General features: G+C 43.4%; 1 protein-coding gene across 1 annotated transcript in view; it reads left to right on the top strand.

Annotated features, from left to right (window-relative positions):
• Positions 1-1050: 1050 nt before the first annotated feature.
• Positions 1051-19664, top strand: part of LOC112246729 (zinc finger protein GLIS1-like) — a 154062-nt gene continuing 135448 nt past the window's right edge. Inside the window, exons 1-2 of the mRNA XM_024415237.2 lie at positions 1051-1351; positions 1544-1881. Of these exons, the coding sequence (XP_024271005.1) occupies positions 1563-1881 (319 nt within the window). The 5' untranslated portion in view covers positions 1051-1351; positions 1544-1562. The remainder of the gene's footprint in view (positions 1352-1543; positions 1882-19664) is intronic.

The raw sequence follows: 19664 nt of genomic DNA, 5'->3' as shown, positions 1-19664 counted from the left end.
AGTGCTGTGGCCACCCTTTCCTGCTGAGCCCTCAAGTAGTTTGTGCCCCAGTGAATTATGATGAGGCTTGGGCACCCTAGTCTGTCCTCTGACAACAGCTCCAGGGCATCTCAATTCAATTCAATGTCAGGGGCTTTATTGGCATGGGAAACATATGCTAACATTGCCAAAGCAAGTTATGCTGCTATGCTTTATCTTGGCCAGGTTGCAGTTGTAAATGAGAACTTGTTCTCAACTAGCCTACCTGGTTAAATAAAGGTGAAATAAAAAATTAAATAAAAAAGTGAAGTAGATAATAAACAAAAGTGAAATCAACTATAAAAATGAACATCACACTCACAGAAGTTCCAAAAGAATAAAGACATTTCAAATGTCATCTGTATCTCTCTCTCTCTCTCTGTCTCTCTCTGTGTTGATCAGATACTGAATCCTCCACTAGATGTCACTACTTAGCCGTACTGTACTGCTATTCATTCAGTATCTCTTATTGTCGTAATAGCCATATATGTTAGTCAACTAGGTCTACCGCCATTTCTATAAAATGTATATATACATATATATATATATATATATATATATATACATATATATAATTTATTTTTTGTTATATGCTCCAATAAGGTCTATTCACATCAAGATTATTATATATCCAATTATTAATTTATTTTAAGCAGCATGTGCGATCATGCTTAGGCCAATCCATTAATTCATTTTACTAATCACATGCATGCTTTTATTGAGGTAATTATTGACAATTTGAATGGAGGTGAATAGGGCTTTGTAATGCTTTGCTCACACAGGCTGTCTTTTTTATTCATCTTTATGAAATAATCAACTCTTGTTATATTTCCTTTTTATGCTTTGCTTAAAAAGAATGTCATTATACCTACATCAGAATGTAGACACGAGGTAGCCTACATTTCAATGATATTTAATGTTGGCCTATGCCTATAGAACGAACAATACGCATGGGCCTTTTCCTTGGGACCTGCCCATCATCTGCTGTTACGTTAACTTCTAAGCACATCAGTTTGCTCACCCGAAAAACGACTCTGCACGATCGATATCTTCACATCCCACCTACCTTTGGTCCCCGGACAGTCATGCTTGCATTGGTGCGGACAGAGACGCATTGACTCGGATACTGCCGACTCAGTGGATGAATCAGATGTCAGTCAAAGGCAAGATGTTGAGAAATGACACATAGAAAATGTTTTAAAATGTACTTTGGAAGCGGAGAGGATGCGGTTGGTTAAGACACGCTTTTCTCCGCATTTGGCGGAAGATGCTGATGTACACCAAGTCCGACCATAAAGGAGTCTACATCTTCTTCCTTTTGACGGCTTATAAGGTAGGTGTCATCAAGAGAATGAAGATCTCTCACTTCTTGCATATTTTGTATTTATCGTCACTAAATATTCCATGTTATTTGGCAATTCGGGAAGAACGTGCGTAAAAAAAAACATATGTTCAAGTTTAGGAGATGGTTTGATGTGTCTTCAAATTTTTAAAAGGGATATGTGTATTTCTCTCCCCGACACAGGTAATTGTGAACACAGAGAATGCACACCGGGAACACTGAAATTCCAATGCAGAAATCCTCAGCACTTTTCGGAATGGTGAGTCACCGCCAAACCCCAGGGTATTCAGACTTCACCGGGCTGACTCTCTCCATGTACAGCAGTAAGTCAGACTTCTGCGCCAGACGCATCGGGAACGATGGTTTTGGAACCCAGACCTGCCGGAGCCCACATCACAACCCCAGTCACTGTCCGAGTCCGAAGCGGCTCACCACGCCAGAGGAGCGCTATGGCTCTCAAGAGAAAGGCCATCTGACAGCCAAAGCTACCCGCGCGTGTTTCTCTCTCTCCCCGGAACAAGGTAAAGCTAAACCTATGATTTAACACGCTCATTGACGCTACTCTGTATCACAGAATGTATTTTAATAATATCTAGATGTTTATAGAAACCATTCGGTTATTTAAATATACTTTCATATGCGTTCCAAATCTAAATGTATCATACCAATATTGGGGAAAGGAGTAACACAATTACTAACATAATTTGCTAATATTTATGAGAACAGGAAAACTATTTTTTAGATTTGTATCAATTAGATCCTCTTATTGTCATTCCTTCCAGTCCTCTGATAATATTTTCAATTATGCCACATATCCATGAAATGGTGCCAGTTTCTATCTATTTGGCTACATATGGCATCCTTAAGTGCACTGTCGTCTTCATATTTGATCCAGATGTACTGTATATTTAGTTGACAGATCCTGTGTTTGCAGTTGTGGATTCTACTGTTGATAACCCCCTCGTTAATTAAGTGCCAAGGTCACTGATGTATAGACCTGGTCTTAATAAAGAGCATCACAATGAAAGTCATCTCAGTGACACAAAGTGCAGCCACGTGATGTGATTTAAGTGGTATATGTGGAGTAACTCGCAGAGAATGGAGCACTTTGACTTCCCCTCTATGGATTATCAACAGATGGGACTGCAGTGATTTTAGAGGAAGTGCCAAGTTCTCATTGAGGAGGACAGGTGAGGACGTCTCTGGAGTTTATGAGTGGATAACATTTATTAAGTTGTTATAGATCACACTTTTGGTTAGGTACAAACCAACTTTATTAGAAACTGTATATTTGTAAATGATTTATGTATCCTATTAGCACAAGTTTGTAAATTAATGAGTAAATATTTTTAATAAATTGATTTTAAGAGTAAATGTCCTTTGGTGAATTACCTCAACCACATGAGGTAGTTTCATTTTAACCTCAGCCTTACTGAAAGTAAACATTCCTCAAGGCTTTTCTATAATCTCATTTGTAATCTCCTCACTCAGGTTTATAGAGGAGCATCAATTTTCTTCTACATTTTTTTGTGTTGGCTACTGGTATGAAAGCAGTTGTACTTCATAAAGTAGAAGTGGTATGTACTGTAGCAACAAGTAACCTCGTCTGGGAACCCAATGCTTGTCATAGGTCCTATATCTAAAGCCTAAATTCTAGCTGTCGGCTAACATGATGATGGTGAGTTGTGCAGACAGTCTGATACCCTTCAGTTCATTACACATGCATACTGTTTGTCTCAGAGCTACAGCCCACATATAGTATTATTTGTACTGTATTTCATGTGTTGAAGAAGGCCTTTCTATTGTTGAAAATTATAGACATTTTCAAATTATATTATTTTGTTTGATATTCCTATTTATTTAATCATAAATATTTGTTTTCTTTCACTGCGAATCCTGTCCTGGCCTTGACTAGTCTGCAGCCCCTTTCAAACCCACTGATTGTCTGCTTGTCTGGAAACAACGGTCATACACAGTTGAAGTCGGAAGTTTACATACACCTTAGCCAAATACATTTAAATTCAGTTATTCACAATTCCTGACATTTAATCCTAGTAAAAATTCCCTGTCTTAGGTCAGTTAGGATCACCACTTTATTTTAAGAATGGGAAATGTCAGAATAATATTAGAGATAATTATTTATTTCAGATTTGATTTCTTTCATCACATTTCCAGTGGGTCAGAAGTTTACATACACTCAATTAGTATTTGGTAGCATTGCCTTTAAATTAATTAACTTGGGTCAAACGTTCCGGGTAGCCTTCCACAAGCTTTCCACAATAAATTGGGTGAATTTTGGCCCATTCCTCCTGACAGAGTTGGTGTAACTGAGTCAGGTTTGTAGGCCTCCTTGCTCACACACGCTTTTTCAGTTCTGCCCACAAATTTTCTCTGGGTATTGAGGTCAGGGCTTTGTGATGGCCACTCCAATACCTTGACTTTGATGTCCTTAAGCCATTTTTCCCCAACTTTGGAAGTATGCTTGGGGTCATTGTCCATTTGGAAGACCCATTTGCGACCAAGCTTTAACTTCCTGACTGATGTCTCGCGATGTTGCTTCAATATATCCACATAATTTTTCTTCCTAATGATGCCATCTACTTTGTGAAGTTCACCAGTCCCTCCTGCAGCAAAGCACACCCACAACATGATGCTGCCACCCCCGTGCTTCAAGGATGGGATGGTGTTCTTCGGGTTGCAAGCCTCCCCCTTTTTCCTCCAAACATAACGATGGTCATTATGGCCAAACAGTTCTATTTTTGTTTCATCAGACCAGAGGACATTTCTCCAAAAAGTAGTATCTTTGTCCCCATGTGCAGTTGCAAACCGTAGTCTGACTTTTTTATGGCGGTTTTGGAGTAGTGGCTTCTTCCTTGCTGAGTGGCCTTTCAGGTTTTGTCGATTTAGGACTCGTTTTACTGTGGATATAGATACTTTTGTACCTGTTTCCTCCAGTATCTTCACAATGTCATTTGCTGTTGTTCTGGGATTGATTTGCACTTTTCGTGCCAAAGTACTTTAATCTCTAGGAGACAGAACACGTCTTCTTCCTGAGTGGTATGACGGCTGTGTGGTCCCATGGTATTTATACTTGCGTACTATTGTTTGTACAGATGAACGTGGCACTTTCAGGTGTTTGGAAATTGCTCCCAAGGATGAACCATACTTTTTTTCAGAGGTCTTGGCTGATTTATTTTGATTTTCACATGATGTCAAGCAAAGAGGCACTGAGTTTGAAGGTAGGTATTGAAATACATCCACAGGTGCACCTCCAACTGACTCAAATGATGTCAATTAGGCTATCAGAAGCTTCTAAAGCCATGACATCATTTTCTGGAATTTTCCAAGCTTTTTAAAGGCACAGTCAACTTAGTGTATGTAAACTTCTGACCCACTGGAATTGTGATACAGTGAATTATAAGTAAAATGACTTGTGTCATGCACAAGGTAGATGTCTTAACCGACTTGCCAAAACTATAGTTTGTTAACAAGAAATGTATGTGGGGGGGAAGCCTGTTCTACTTCATGCCTTTGTGACTGCTCGGCTACTTTACATCCTGTTGAGAAGAGATGATAGTGTGTTGTTGTGCAGGAGAGAGAGGGAAAGAGGGTGGAGGTAATTACTCGCTCACCCTAATTTATGATGATACAAAATCCCACTTTTATATTAGCAATCATCTTTTCACAAAAGGATTTGATTATTGTTTTTCCTGGCCAAACAGGAAACATATGTCTCCAAATGTGTCTCAGTGTTTATGAGGAGGACCGACTCTCCTGAGCTGAGCACCATTGTGCCCTCACCATCGTCCCAGACCAACATGAATCATGACATTGTCTGATTGATGCTTTTGAATTTGCTTTTTTGTTGTGAATGTGGGAATGCCATGATTACGGTCTGTGCAGATGAGTTTTCAGGAGATACATTTACAGGCCTTTTCTAATTTTCCTGAAAGTAATGCATAGGACTGTTCAATGTTGTGCATTTAGAGATATTTATGAAAGGTAAACATGCCCAAAAAGTAATGCTCTTTTTAGATTGTATATTCAAACTAGAAAGGGTCATTTTCCTTAAGAAAAATGGTGTGCTTGCTTCAGCTGTCCAATGTTTGTTTGTGGCAGTGGAGGAATTAAAGATGTTTAATTGTTAGAGGCTTTAAAAATTGAGGCTAGCATAGTAGCAGGAGGCTAGCATAGTAGCAGAAGGCTAGCGTAGTATCAAATCAAATCAAATGAAATGTATTTATAGAGCCGTTTTTATATTAGCCAATGTCACAAAGTGCTGTACAGAAACCCAGCCTAAAACCCCAAACAACAAGCAATGCAGATGTAGAAGCATAGTGGCTAGGAAAACACCCTAGAAAGGCAGGAACCCAGGAAGAAACCTAGAGAGGAACCAGGCTCTGAGGGGTGGCCAATCCTCTTCTGGCTGTGCCGGGTGGAGATTATAACAGAACATATATGTTCAAACGTTCATAGATGACCAGCAGGGTCAGATAATAATAATCACAGTAGTTGTAGAGGGTGTAACAGATCAGCACCTCAGGAGTAAATGTCAGTTGGCTTTTCATAGCCGATCATTCAGAGTTAGACAGCAGGTGCGGTAGAGAGAGAGAGTCGAAAACAGCAGGTCCGGGACAGGGTAGCACGTCCGGTAAACAGATCAGGGTTCCATAGCCGCAGGCAGAACAGTAGAAACTGGAGCAGCAGCACGACCAGGTGGACTGGGGACAGGAAAGAGTCATCAGGCCAGGTAGTGCTGAGGCATGGTCCTAGGGCTCAGGTCCTCCGAGAGAAGAGAGGACGAGAGAGAGAGAAAAATAGAGAGACAGAGAGAGAGAGAGAGAATTAGAGGAAGCATACTTAAATTCACACAGGACAGTAGCAGAAGTACTGACTGTATTATCAATAGTAGCGGAATAAACTCAGCAAAAAAAGAAACGTCCTCTCATTGTCAACTGCTTTTATTTTCAGCAAACTCAACATGTGTAAGTATTTGTATGAACATAACAAGATTCAACAACTGAGTCATAAACTGAACAAGTTCCACAGACATGTGACTAACAGAAATGGAATAATGTGTCCCTGAACAAAGGGGGGGGGGGTCAAAATCAAAAGTAACAGTCAGTATCTGGTGTGGCCACCAGCTGCATTAAGTACTGCAGTGCATCTCCTCATGGACTGCTCCAGATTTGCCAGTTCTTGCTCTGAGATGTTACCCCACTCTTCCACCTAGGCACCTGCAAGTTCCCGGACCTTCTTTTGGGGAATGGCCCTAGCCCTTACCCTCTGATCCAACAGGTCCCAGACGTGCTCAATGGGATTGAGATCCGGGCTCTTCGCTGGCCATGGCAGAACACTGACATTCCTGTCTTGCAGGAAATCACGCACAGATCGAGCTGTATGGCTGGTGGCATTGTCATGCTGGAGGGTCATGTCAGGATGAGCCTACAGGAAGGGTACCACATGAGGGAGGAGCATGTCTTCCCTGTAACGCACAGTGTTGAGATTGCCTGCAATGACGACAAGCTCAGTCCGATGATGCTGTGACGCACCGCCCCAGACCATGGCGGACCCTCCACCTCCAAATTGATCCCGCTCCAGAGTACAGGCCTCGGTGTAACGTTCATTCCTTCGATGATAAATGCGAATCCAACCATCACCCCTGGTGAGACAAAACTGCAACTCGTCAGTGAAGAGCACTTTTTGCCAGTCCTGTCTGGTCCAGCGACGGTGGGTTTGTGCCCATAGGCAACGTTGTTGCCGGTGATGTCTGGTGAGGACATGCCTTACAACAGGCCTACAAGCCCTCAATCAAGCCTCTCTCAGCCTATTGCAGACAGTCTGAGCACTGATGGAGGGATTGTGCATTCCTGGTGTAACTTGGGCAGTTGTTGTTGCCATCTTGTACCTGTCCTGCAGTGTGATGTTTGGAAGTACCAATCCTGTGCAGGTGTTGTTATATGTGGTCTGCCACTGCGAGGACGATCAGCTGTCCGTCCTGTCTCCCTCTAGCGATGTCTTAGGCGTCTCACAGTAATTTATTGCCCTGGCCACATCTGCAGTGCATTCTTGGTGTAACTCGGGCAGTTGCCCCTTTGCAGCATCAGCATACCTAAGGCACGTTCACGCAGATGAGCAGGGACCCAGGGCATCTTTCTTTTGGTGTTTTTCAGAGTCAGTAGAAAGGCCTTTTAGTGTCCTAAGTTTTCATAACTGTGACCTTAATTGCCTACCGTCTGTAAGCTGTTCGACAGCTGCATGTTCATGAATTGTTTATGGTTCATTGAACATACCTCTGTGATTGCAAACAAGGGTTTTGCCACCAAGTACTAAGTCATGTTTTGCAGAGGGGTCAAATACTTATTTCCCTCATTCAAATGCAAATCAATTTCTAACATTTTTGACATGCGTTTTTCTGGATTTTTTTGTTGTTATTCTGTCTCTCACTGTTCAAATAAACCTACCATTAAAATTATAGACTGATAATTTCTTTGTCAGTGGCAAATTAACAAAATCAGCAGGGGATCAAATACTGTTTTCCCTCACTGTAGATAGATAGGAAGAATATATTAACTGACAAATGTGAGTTGATTTCTTTAGATTTCTTTCCAGACAAAGGGTTTCCCTCACCAGTGTTTTAAGAGACAACACTGCGAGCCAACTGATACCATAACATATTTCCATGCCTTAAATTCCTCAGAGCCTAATGTAACCAAATGGTCACTTAATGGGGATTTAATCAGAGACCCTGAGATTGGTGCGTTCAATAGAGGATCACACATCAGGAAAGATCCATATGGGCACTCGAGGGGAGACCCAGAGTGAGTGTCAGTGTGATAGTGCCAGACCTGAACTGTGTTTGAATCAGTAGTGACTCCTTCCTCCCCACCAGCAAAATGGAATGGCCCAGCCGGAGATGATAATATATATGTCTTAGACTGAAGGCCTTATATCATGAAAGTCACTAACCGTGTTTGGGGACATTCCTAAGAAAATCTAACTTCAGTACGATGTCTTCTGTATTAAACTTTTAGAAAATGAATCGTAATCAAAAAGTGATGATAATGTTAAACGATCAAATATATATATTTTTTATTATTGTCTCAGGGGGAAGAAAAGCCACAAGATTTGCATGATATTTAGAAACTTGAATAGAATGTGTCCCAAATGACACCCCATGGGCCTTGGTCAAAACAAGTGCACTATATAAGGGATAGAGTGCCATTTAGAATGCACCCTACCTTGGGGCTACTGAACTGTAAATATCAGTGCCCACCAGCAAAGACAATACTTGTCTTGCAACACAGAAATATATCCTCTTCATTGTACTATTTAAATTCATGTTTTTTTTTAAGCCTCTATATTTTACCTCATTTGATACTTTAGTAAAGTTTCTCCTGGCTAGGCCAATGTTGCCGGAGTTTCTATGGCAATGTCCCAAATGGCTCAGGTGTCCTGGTCAAAAGTAGTGCACTATATAGGAAATAGGGTGCCATTTGGGATGCAGGCCTATGAGCTTATTTGAGGAAAATGTTTGAATTAGAGCAGAGTGCTGGAGTCCCACGCTTTCTCAGATAAATGCAGTGGTCTGTCTGTTGATTCAGCTCGTGAAAAGATGAGTAATCGACTTTGAGCTATAACATTTCGCATTGCACGCACACACACGCATGCACGCACACACACTCACACACACAATATTTGGTTACTCCATCACTCCGCATGAAGTGGCATTGGCACCCATGTTGAATTCCCAATAACTGACTTAGTTTCCTGTGTTTTTCCTAGCAGACGTTTGTGTCCCTTCGAATGAGGAGTAATAATCTGAGTGTTTATGGGAGAAACAGCCAAATGTTCTCAACCTCACTTTTGTTTGCTACTGTATCATAGAACAGCGACGAACAGTGCTGTTGTTCTACCTCTGGTTTACTGCTCTCCTCTGGGATTGTCTCTAATGGAAGATGCCTGTGTAGACAAACACCAAGGTTTTCTTTCTTTCAAATGACACTCTTTCCCCTGTACAGTGCACTTCTTTTGACCGAGGCCCATTGGCCCAAGTTCTGTTGTGAATGCTGCGTCTGCATTAAACATAAAGATACACACACAGACACAGATACACACACCGCTGACTCCTTTCCCCAGGATTCCCAACTTCAGCCCACGTCTCTCCCTGTGTGTGACTCGCATGACCTCAGCCGTGAGGCATGGGTAAATGTGACGGTGCTGGGTTGGACGTTGGACGGAGGAGTATAATGTTTGCAGCATGTTCCCTTGATTCATGAAGCCGGAGTTGATGATGGCTTTGTTGCGGTATTCCAGTAAAACCTCAGACTGACTTGAGAAAAGGAGAGGCGGGAATGTTCACTGATGGAATGAGAGCACTTCCTTAGTCCTCAGAGAGAGAGAGAGAGAGAGAGAGAGAGAGAGAGAGAGAGAGAGAGAGAGAGAGAGAGAGAGAGAGAGAGAGAGAGAGAGAGAGAGGGAGGAGGGAGAGAGGGAGAGAGAGAGAGAGAGAGAGATGACACAGACAGACAGACACAGACAGACAGACAGACAGACAGACAGACAGACAGACAGACAGACAGACAGACAGACAGACAGACAGACAGACAGACAGACAGATAAAGGGAGAGAGAGATACACAGCTAACAGTACATAGCTAAAAATCTAATAACGTCTGATTTCAATTTTGTTTTGACTTACTTTGGCAATCTAAACATATGTTTCAGATGCCAATAAAGCCCCTTTTATTTGAATTGAATTGAGAGAGATGAATAACTTTTAAAAGGTTTGTAATGAAGATGTAGTGAAACACTTTTTACTGTACGATTCATTTCCCAATAGCAGCAGTTCTCTCACCAAGGTTGTGTCTTTGTTCCGTGAGTGAACTAATACAGAATGTGTTGTCTTTTGGTGAATCCTCTCCTTAAAGTTGAAATGTTTTCATTCTTATTCCGTTAGTGTGGTATGACTCTGGCATGTCACACTAACCAAAGGCATCCTGACTTTCCAGAGCCAGAGCACTCTGCCAATGTAACCCCAACAGTCATTCTGAAAAAATATGATCTGGTTTGAATAAGTGTCGAGATATCTTTGGAATACCAGAGGAAATATGCTTTGGACCTCGGTTTAATCGAGGAAAAACAGCATTGGCTCAGATATGTCATCATAAAAGGTATTTTTAGCATGAACCTTGCCATGAGAATCATTTATACCGTTTTACCCACACTTTCCCCCTTTTTTTCTTGATATGGCGGATTAAATTCCTCCTTTATGGGAAATGCATCTGATTGTTTTGCCTGAACTTCTTCGCTGACTCCTAGCTGAGATGAAAAAGTGATTCACTCTCTCTCGCTCTCTCTCTTGCACTCTCTCTGCCTCTCTCTCTCTCTCTCTCTTGCTCTCTCTCCCTCCCTCTCTCTCTCTGCCTCTCTCTCTCTCTCTCTATCTCTCTCTCTTGCTCTCTCTCTGCCTCTCTCTCTCTCTCTCTCTCTCTCTCTCTCTTGCTCTCTCTCCCTCCCTCTCTCTCTCTTGCACTCTCTCTCTCTCTCTCTCTCTCTCTTGCACTCTCTCTCTCTCTCTCTCTCTCTCGCTCTCTCTCTCTATCTCTCTCTCTCTCCTCCCCTCCCTCTCTCTCTTGCACTCTCTCTGCCTCCCTCTCTCTCTCTCTTGCGCTCTCTCTGCCTCTCTCCTGCGCTCTCTCTCTCTTGCGCTCTCTCTCTCTTGCGCTCTCTCTCCCTCCCTCTCTCTCTCTCTGCCTTTCTCCCTCCCTCTCTCTCTCTCTTGCGCTCTCTCTGCCTCTCTCTCTCTCTCTTGTGCTCTCTCTCCCTCTCTCCCTTTCTCTCCCTCTCTCTCTGCCTCTCCATCTCTCTAGCTCTCTCTCTTCTTCTCCTTCCTCTCTCTTTCTCCTCCTCTCTGCCCCCCCCTCCCCCTGCCCCTCTCCCTCCTCTCTATGCCAGGGTAGGCATGCCACAGCTAACTACACATCCATAAAGCCTGTATTACTCATGCATTTTCAGACGGCAGCGACTGCGTCTGCCCGATCTCGCTGTGTATGACTTAGCTCACGGGTGGCTTTTTCATTTACATCAGGGCTGTGGCACTTGCTGTTCTTGGCTCACCGCTGTCTTGTTTCATCAAAGAAAAATCCGCTGGCAGTTGGATGGCTGTCCGCCGCTGTGCTGCCCTGGGCTGCGCTAGCTATCAGAGGCCCACGGAGGATGGATGGGTCAAAGGCTGACATCCTGCCGCACAGCATTGTGGGACAGAGATGTGGCCATCAGGGCCTTGTTTCACTTGACCTTAGACCCTCCTCCCTGGGACAAGTCATACAGAACCTGAAGAGTACTGTTGTTAGTTGGTGGTCAGCCTCAGTCTCTACTATTGAACATGGGGCTTTGTAACCAGCTAGTGCTGCTCTTGTGCCCCAGAATTAGCCTCTATACAGCCTAAGCTTTACCTGCAGTTACTGGTACTGTATTGGCACATTTTACAGCAAGAAAAAGTATGGCCTGTAGCTTTTGAAGCCAAACCTATTGCCAAAAACAAGTGAGGAAAGAGCATATAGCTGCAAAACTGAACTCAATCTCCATTCCAGTGTATAATACAGTCACAGTACAGACTCTCTTGTGGTTAGTGTCTGAAACCAACGGCCCTAGTTTTTACAAGGCTGGGCATGTCACCGACTAAGCCATGCAGGCTTCATCTGAGTGGTCAAAAACAGAACGGGTAAACATGATTCTTGCAGAGCTGTTTTATGCCTTCATTAGTGAAGGGGAGAAATTAGCCAAAAGGCTCAATTTTATCCTCTCTGTTGTTCGTCTGTGCGTCGGTGCCAGGAAGCTGCCATGGGGCAGTGCCCACTAAGCGGACAACGCAATTGGCTGGCCTGGCCCCAGAGGACTATGAAAGACATTATAAAGTCTAATAGTGCAGTTTATATATTTTATTACTGCTCGTTAATAAAAGCCCAGCGTTCTAGAATAATTAGTCATTCTCTAGTCCTTGGCAATCCAATCCAGTCTTCCTGCAACATTAAATGACACTCCCAAGCTTCTCCCTGCCTGAACTAATAACCGCACATGAGCACATGAGCAAGCACTGAATTCATTTTGTTTAGAGAAAAAACACTTTGCCTCTTTTGCAATGCTTGTGAATGATGTGGGCCATCATCCATCCTGAACCAGAGAAATACACATTTTATTACTTTACCTTGCTACTTTTGACTTGTACGTTCAGAAGACTGAAGATACAGTTACTGTATGGTCATATCCTTTATTTAGAAACAGTTGACATGTAATGAGTGACAGTGTCTTACCCTCATAAAAGAAGAAAAGAAGCCTGTGCTTTAATTCTTACTGAACACTGTACATTTTCCTTCTTTTACGGTACTGTGCAGTGTGAGTATGACGTTTGAATCTCTGTTTTGTCCGTCTGTCAACATGTGTTTGGGGCAAAGGTTTTGTATGACTTTGTTGCTCTCCAGTTTTAGAACAGTGTAGTTGACTTTGACAAGTTGTTTGGGACCACACCAAGGCTACAACGTTGTCTCTGCCAAAGTGTCAATCCAACCGATGATGCTGCTGTATAAAGACAACAGGCTCTATTCTAATCAAAACGGGTTACAGGTCTCCGAGGAAAAACGAAAACAACATTATTCTCCAAGAGAGCATGTTTGAATTAATGTGATGCCCAGTTTCTATTCACTTCTTATAGTGGAGACTGGTTTATTTATTTAATGAATCCAAATGCAATCTTGCATTGCTCACTTCCTCGTAGTCTAGCAAGAGGAATTTTATTGTTTGACTTCCACCAGTTTTACTCATATAGAGTCCAATGGCAAGACTGTATAAAAGTGGAGTATAACTGTATAGAAGTAGAGTATAACTGTATAAAGTAGAGTATAACTGTATAAAGTAGAGTATAACTGTATAAAGTAGAGTATAACTGTATAAAAGTGGAGTATAACTGTATAAAAGGGGAGTATAACTGTATGAAAGTGGAGTATAACTGTATAAAAGTAGAGTATAACTGCATAGAAGTGGAGTATAACTGTATAAAGTAGAGTATAACTGTATAAAAGTAGAGTATAACTATATAAAAGTGGAGTATAACTGCATAGAAGTGGAGTATAACTGTATAAAGTAGAGTATAACTGTATAAAAGTGGAGTATAACTGTATAAAAGTAGAGTATAACTATATAAAAGTGGAGTATAACTGTATAGAAGTGGAGTATAACTGTATAAAGTAGAGTGTAACTGTATGAAAGTGGAGTATAACTGTATAGAAGTGGAGTATAACTGAATGAAAGTGGAGTATAACTGTATAAAAGTGGATTATAACTGCATAGAAGTGGAGTATAACTGTATAGAAGTAGAGTATAACTGTATAAAAGTGGAGTATAACTGTATAAAAGTGGAGTATAACTGTATAGAAGTGGAGTATAACTGTATAGAAGTAGAGTATAACTGTATAAAAGTGGATTATAACTGCATAGAAGTGGAGTATAACTGTATAGAAGTAGAGTATAACTGTATAAAAGTGGAGTATAACTGTATAAAAGTGGAGTATAACTGTATAGAAGTGGAGTATAACTGTATAGAAGTAGAGTATAACTGTATAAAAGTGGAGTGCAACTGGGAAGTGGGGTGACTGCCGGCTCTATCCAGGTTAATCGTCCAGTAGTGTTGAACTGGGACTGGGAGACAACTGGCAGCCCGGCCAGATGAACACTGGATTGTGTCCCAAATGGCACCTTATTCCATATATAGTGCCCTAATGGCCCTGGTCAAAACTAGTGCACTATAAAGGGAATAGCGTGCCTTTTGGGACGCAGCCTGCGATGTTAATAAAGTTTGGGGGCTCCATGCCAATGCTGTAATCTTCTGGTAGGCTCTGGGTTATTTAGACATACTTCAATTAGATTTGAGACTTCGTACAGGAGGGTTAATATTGAAGTAGGGGAGAGATGCCACAACTTGATAATTTCCCACGATGGGATTCTGCCTCTTCATCTGCCTTAATGCTGTAGATTGTCTTCGCTCTCCCAATTGTCTGGAACCCAGAGGAAGAGATTGGTTTTGTCCTAAATGGCAACCCTTTTCCCTGTATTGTATACTTCAAGGAATGGGATTCTATTTTGTACGGACCCTTAGAGATTCTCTTGTTTCCTCTTATTTTGGGTCTGCGTTATGCCAACATACACCTCCCAGAACAGGGCAAGTGATCCACTTTAAATAAGAAGGTTCTGATTCTGTCTGTCAGAGGTTGTTTCTATGTTAGTGCTCTGTAGGCTTCTAACCAAACTCACTTGGGTGTTAAAACAAGACTGGAGATCATGACTTCGGATTTGTTTTGCTTTTACACCGACGTTGCCGACTTTTCTCCTGGCGATGTGGGCCTGATCTCACCCTCTGGGCCTGATCTCACCCTCTGGGCCTGATCTCACCCTCTGGGCCTGATCTCACCCTCTGGGCCTGATCTCACCCTCTGGGCCTGATCTCACCCTCTGGGCCTGATCTCACCCTCTGGGCCTGATCTCACCCTCTGGGCCTGATCTCACCCTCTGGGCCTGACCTCACCCTCTGGACCTGATCTCACCCTCTGGGCCTGATCTCACCCTCTGGGCCTGATCTCACCCTCTGGGCCTGATCTCACCCTCTGGGCCTGATCTCACCCTCTGGACCTGATCTCACCCTCTGGACCTGATCTCACCCTCTGGGCCTGATCTCACCCTCTGGGCCTGATCTCACCCTCTGGGCCTGATCTCACCCTCTGGGCCTGATCTCACCCTCTGGGCCTGATCTCACCCTCTGGGCCTGATCTCACCCTCTGGACCTGATCTCACCCTCTGGGCCTGATCTCACCCTCTGGGCCTGATCTCACCCTCTGGACCTGATCTCACCCTCTGGGTCTGATCTCACCCTCTGGACCTGATCTCACCCTCTGGGCCTGATCTCACCCTCTGGGCCTGATCTCACCCTCTGGGCCTGATCTCACCCTCTGGGCCTGATCTCACCCTCTGGACCTGATCTCACCCTCTGGACCTGATCTCACCCTCTGGGTCTGATCTCACCCTCTGGGTCTGATCTCACCCTCTGGGTCTGATCTCACCCTCTGGGCCTGATCTCACCCTCTGGGCCTGATCTCACCCTCTGGGCCTGATCTCACCCTCTGGGCCTGATCTCACCCTCTGGGCCTGATCTCACCCTCTGGACCTGATCTCACCCTCTGGACCTGATCTCACCCTCTGGGCCTGATCTCACCCTCTGGGCCTGATCTCACCCTCTGGGCCTGATCTCACCCTCTGGGCCTGATCTCACCCTCTGGGCCTGATCTCACCCTCTGGACCTGATCTCACCCTCTGGGCCTGATCTCACCCTCTGGGCCTGATCTCACCCTCTGGGCCTGATCTCACCCTCTGGGTCTGATCTCACCCTCTGGGTCTGATCTCACCCTCTGGGCCTGATCTCACCCTCTGGGTCTGATCTCACCCTCTGGGTCTGATCTCACCCTCTGGGCCTGATCTCACCCTCTGGGTCTGATCTCACCCTCTGGGCCTGATCTCACCCTCTGGGCCTGATCTCACCCTCTGGGCCTGATCTCACCCTCTGGGTCTGATCTCACCCTCTGGGTCTGATCTCACCCTCTGGGCCTGATCTCACCCTCTGGGCCTGATCTCACCCTCTGGGCCTGATCTCACCCTCTGGGTCTGATCTCACCCTCTGGGTCTGATCTCACCCTCTGGGCCTGATCTCACCCTCTGGGCCTGATCTCACCCTCTGGGCCTGATCTCACCCTCTGGGCCTGATCTCACCCTCCGTGCCTGATCTCACCCTCTGGGTCTGATCTCACCCTCTGGGCCTGATCTCACCCTCTGGGCCTGATCTCACCCTCTGGGCCTGATCTCACCCTCTGGAGTTGGAAACCACATCTCACAGACGAGCTGCGTTCTCATTCCAGAAGTTTCCACTGGAACAGGAGAGGCATCATCATATCACTCATCTGTTTGGCTCCCTCTACTTACTCTGTCTTAGTAAGGGAGGGCTCTAGGGCTGATGGTGCATTTCTATGTCATCAATTTCTATCTGACACAACCTTCCCGGCCAATGGAAAGTGTTTTATAAGGGATGAGTAAGATAAAAGCTGCTATATCATTCAACTTCTGTGATTGATATCGAAGATAAACTTCATTTATGGTGAACCTCATTGGAATCCATGATGACGTCGTAGTGTTCTTGGTACCTATGTGTTTGGGTGGAGTTGCGTCACACAGAGTAACCCTGTGCTGGGTTTGCATCACGTCCTCATTTACATGGTAAGCGTTTCCCCCAAGGCTCAGCAGTCCGTTTAAACTTTTTGAAAAAAGGTGCTATCTATAACCTAAAAGGGTTCTTCGGCTGTCCCCATAGGAGAACCCGTTGAAAAACCCTTTTTGGTTCCAGGTTGAACCCTCTTCGTTCCAAGTAGAACCCTTTTGGGTTCCGTGTAAAACCCTTTCCACAAATGGGGTCTATATGCAACCCAAAAGGGGCCTACCTGGAACGAAATACGGTTCTCCTATGGGGACAGCCTGTCACGAGTCCGACCGAGGGTGGCTTCCCTTCCCGGTGGTGTGGCGCTCGGCGGTCGTCGTCACCGGCCTATTAGCTGCCACTGATTGTCTTTCCTCCCCCTCCTTGTATGTTTATTGTTAGCACCTGTTTGTGAATGATTAGTTGGGCTTTATTAGATAGCCGGCCCGCCTGTTTCTTTGTGCGGGATTAATTATTGTGACCTTCGGTTCTGTAGTAGAGGAACGTGTATTTCAGTTGTACTATTTTCGTCCCCCGTGTTTGGGGCCGTTATTGTTGTGAGCACCCTGTGGTGTGTTTGTGCATTAAAGAGCACAGCATTGGACTCTGTTTCCTGCGTCTAACTCCACACCCACGACACCCAGAGCGTTACACAGCCGAAGAATCTTTTGTTACCCTATTTTTCTCCTTAATGCAAACATCATGTAAGACACTTGGGATTTCTAAGGGGGTTACAGTGTTGGCAGTTACAGGAGAGAGCTGGGTTTAACGTGTGTATGGAGCAGAGCTGTGGTAGGAACATGAGACAGACATGTACATGAATACCGAATGTGACCAGAGTGATGTGCGTGTAGGTGTGTGTGTGTGTGTGTGTGTGTAATTCTGGACTGGTTTGTGTGTGTGTGTGTGTCAACCACAGCCTTATATTGCCTTGTGTGTGTCTGTGTCTCTGTATTTCAGTGTGTGTGCATTCTGATATGTGTTTGTGCCCTACTCCCATCACTCCTGAAAATAACCACAGTATATAAATCTGCTGTGAAAAAGAAACAAGCCAAAGTTTGTGCAGAAACTGAGCCTTCCGCTGGAACAATAGGTCTCAGTCTCTCTCTGTTAAAACCAAAACACTGCTGTATTCCCTGTGAAACTCAATTGAAATCGTATCCAGTTGTCAAACATGATTGTACATGTAGCTCTATTTGTCACAATTACCGTACCGACATAATAATACGGATCGGTTGAAAACGGATCATTTTCTGAAAATAGATTTTTGTCAAACAGGCGTTGATTCTAATCATGTTTTCATAATGTTTTCCTTCACTTGTCCACCAGATCCCAAGTGACATTATGAAGCATTGTAAGATTCATGAGTAGTAAAGCTGCTTCTAAACATTCTGATAAACTGGGTGGTTCTAGCCCTTAATGCTGATTGGCTGAAAGCCGTGGTATATCACAGGTATGACAAAACATTTATTTACTGTTCTAATTACATCTGTAAGAAGTTTATAATAGCAATAAGGCACCTCAGGGGGTTTTCTTATATGGCCAATATACCATAGCTAAGGGCTGTATCCAGGCACTCCTATGTTGCATCTCTCTTTCTCTCTGTCTGTCTTTCTGTCTGTCTTTCTCTTTGTCTGTCTTCTTCTCTGTCTATCTGTCAGTCTGTCTTCCTCTCTCTCTCTCTCTCTCTCTCTCTCTCAATTAATTTCAACTTAAGGGGCTTAATTGGCATGGAAAACACATGTTAACATTGCCAAAGCAAGTGAAGTCGATAATAAACAAAAGTTAAATAAACAATAAAAATTTGCAGTAAACATTACACATTCCAAAAGAATAATGACATTTCAAATGTCATATTATGTCTACAGTGTTGTAATGATGTGCAAATAATTAAAGTACAAAATGGAAAATAAATTAACATAAATATGGGTTGTATTTACAATGTACAATGGTGTTTGTTCTTCACTGGTTTCCCTTTTCTTGTGGCAACAGGTCACTGGGGCCATCATCTTGCTGTGATGTCACACTGTGGTATTTCACCCAGTAGATATGGGAGTTTATCAAAATTGGGTTTGTTCTTTGTGGGTCTGTGTAATCTGAGGGAAATATGTGTCTCTAATATGGTCATACATTTGGCAGAAGGTTAGGAAGTGCAGCTCAGTTTCCACCTCATTTTGTGGGCAGTGTGCACATAGCCTGTCTTCTCTTGAGAGCCAGATCTGCCTACGGCAGCCTTTCTCAATAGCAAGGCTATGCTCAATAAGTCTGTACATAGTCAAAGCTTTCCTTAAGTTTGGGTCAGTCACATTGGTCAGGTGTTCTGCCATTGTGTACTCTCTCTTTAGGGTCAAATAACATTCTAGTTTGCTCTGTTTTTTTGTTAATTCTTTCCAATGTGTTAAGTAATGATCTTTTTGTTTTCTCATGAAGGTTTGGGAATAGCTTATTTTTATGTTTGTACAATTTAACTGCTCTTTTCTGGATTTTGATAATTGCGGGCCTAATTCTGCTCTGCATTCGTTATTTGGTGTTTGACGTTGTACGTGGAGGATATTTTTGCAGAATTCTGCCTCTGTCTCTCTCTCTCTCTCTCTCTCTCTCTCTCTCTCTCTTTCTCTTTCTTTCTTTGTCTTTCTCTTTATCTGTCTTCTTCTCTGTCTGTCTTCCTTTCTATCTGTCAGGCTGTCTGTCTGTCTGTCTGTCTGTCTGTCTGTCTGTCTGTCTGTCTGTCTGTCTGTCTGTCTGTCTGTCTGTCTGTCTGTCTGTCTGTCTGTCTGTCTGTCTGTCTGTCTGTCTGTCTGTCTGTCTGTCTGTCTCTCTCTCTCTCTCTCTGTCTGTCTCTCAATTCGATTCAAAGGGCTTTATTGTCATGGGAAACATATGTCAACGTTGCCAAAGCAAGTGAAATAGATAATAAATAGAAGTGAAATAAACAATAAAAATTCAAGTAAACATTACACTCACAAAAGCTCTCTCTCTTTCTGTGTGTGTGTGTGTGTGTGTGTGTGTGTGT

Source organism: Oncorhynchus tshawytscha, linkage group LG06 (genome assembly GCF_018296145.1).
Source record: "Oncorhynchus tshawytscha isolate Ot180627B linkage group LG06, Otsh_v2.0, whole genome shotgun sequence".
In the NCBI taxonomy this organism is placed as follows: domain Eukaryota; kingdom Metazoa; phylum Chordata; class Actinopteri; order Salmoniformes; family Salmonidae; genus Oncorhynchus; species Oncorhynchus tshawytscha.
The sequence above is the reverse complement of the archived record's forward strand: the minus strand, read 5'-3'. Positions and strand labels throughout refer to the sequence as shown.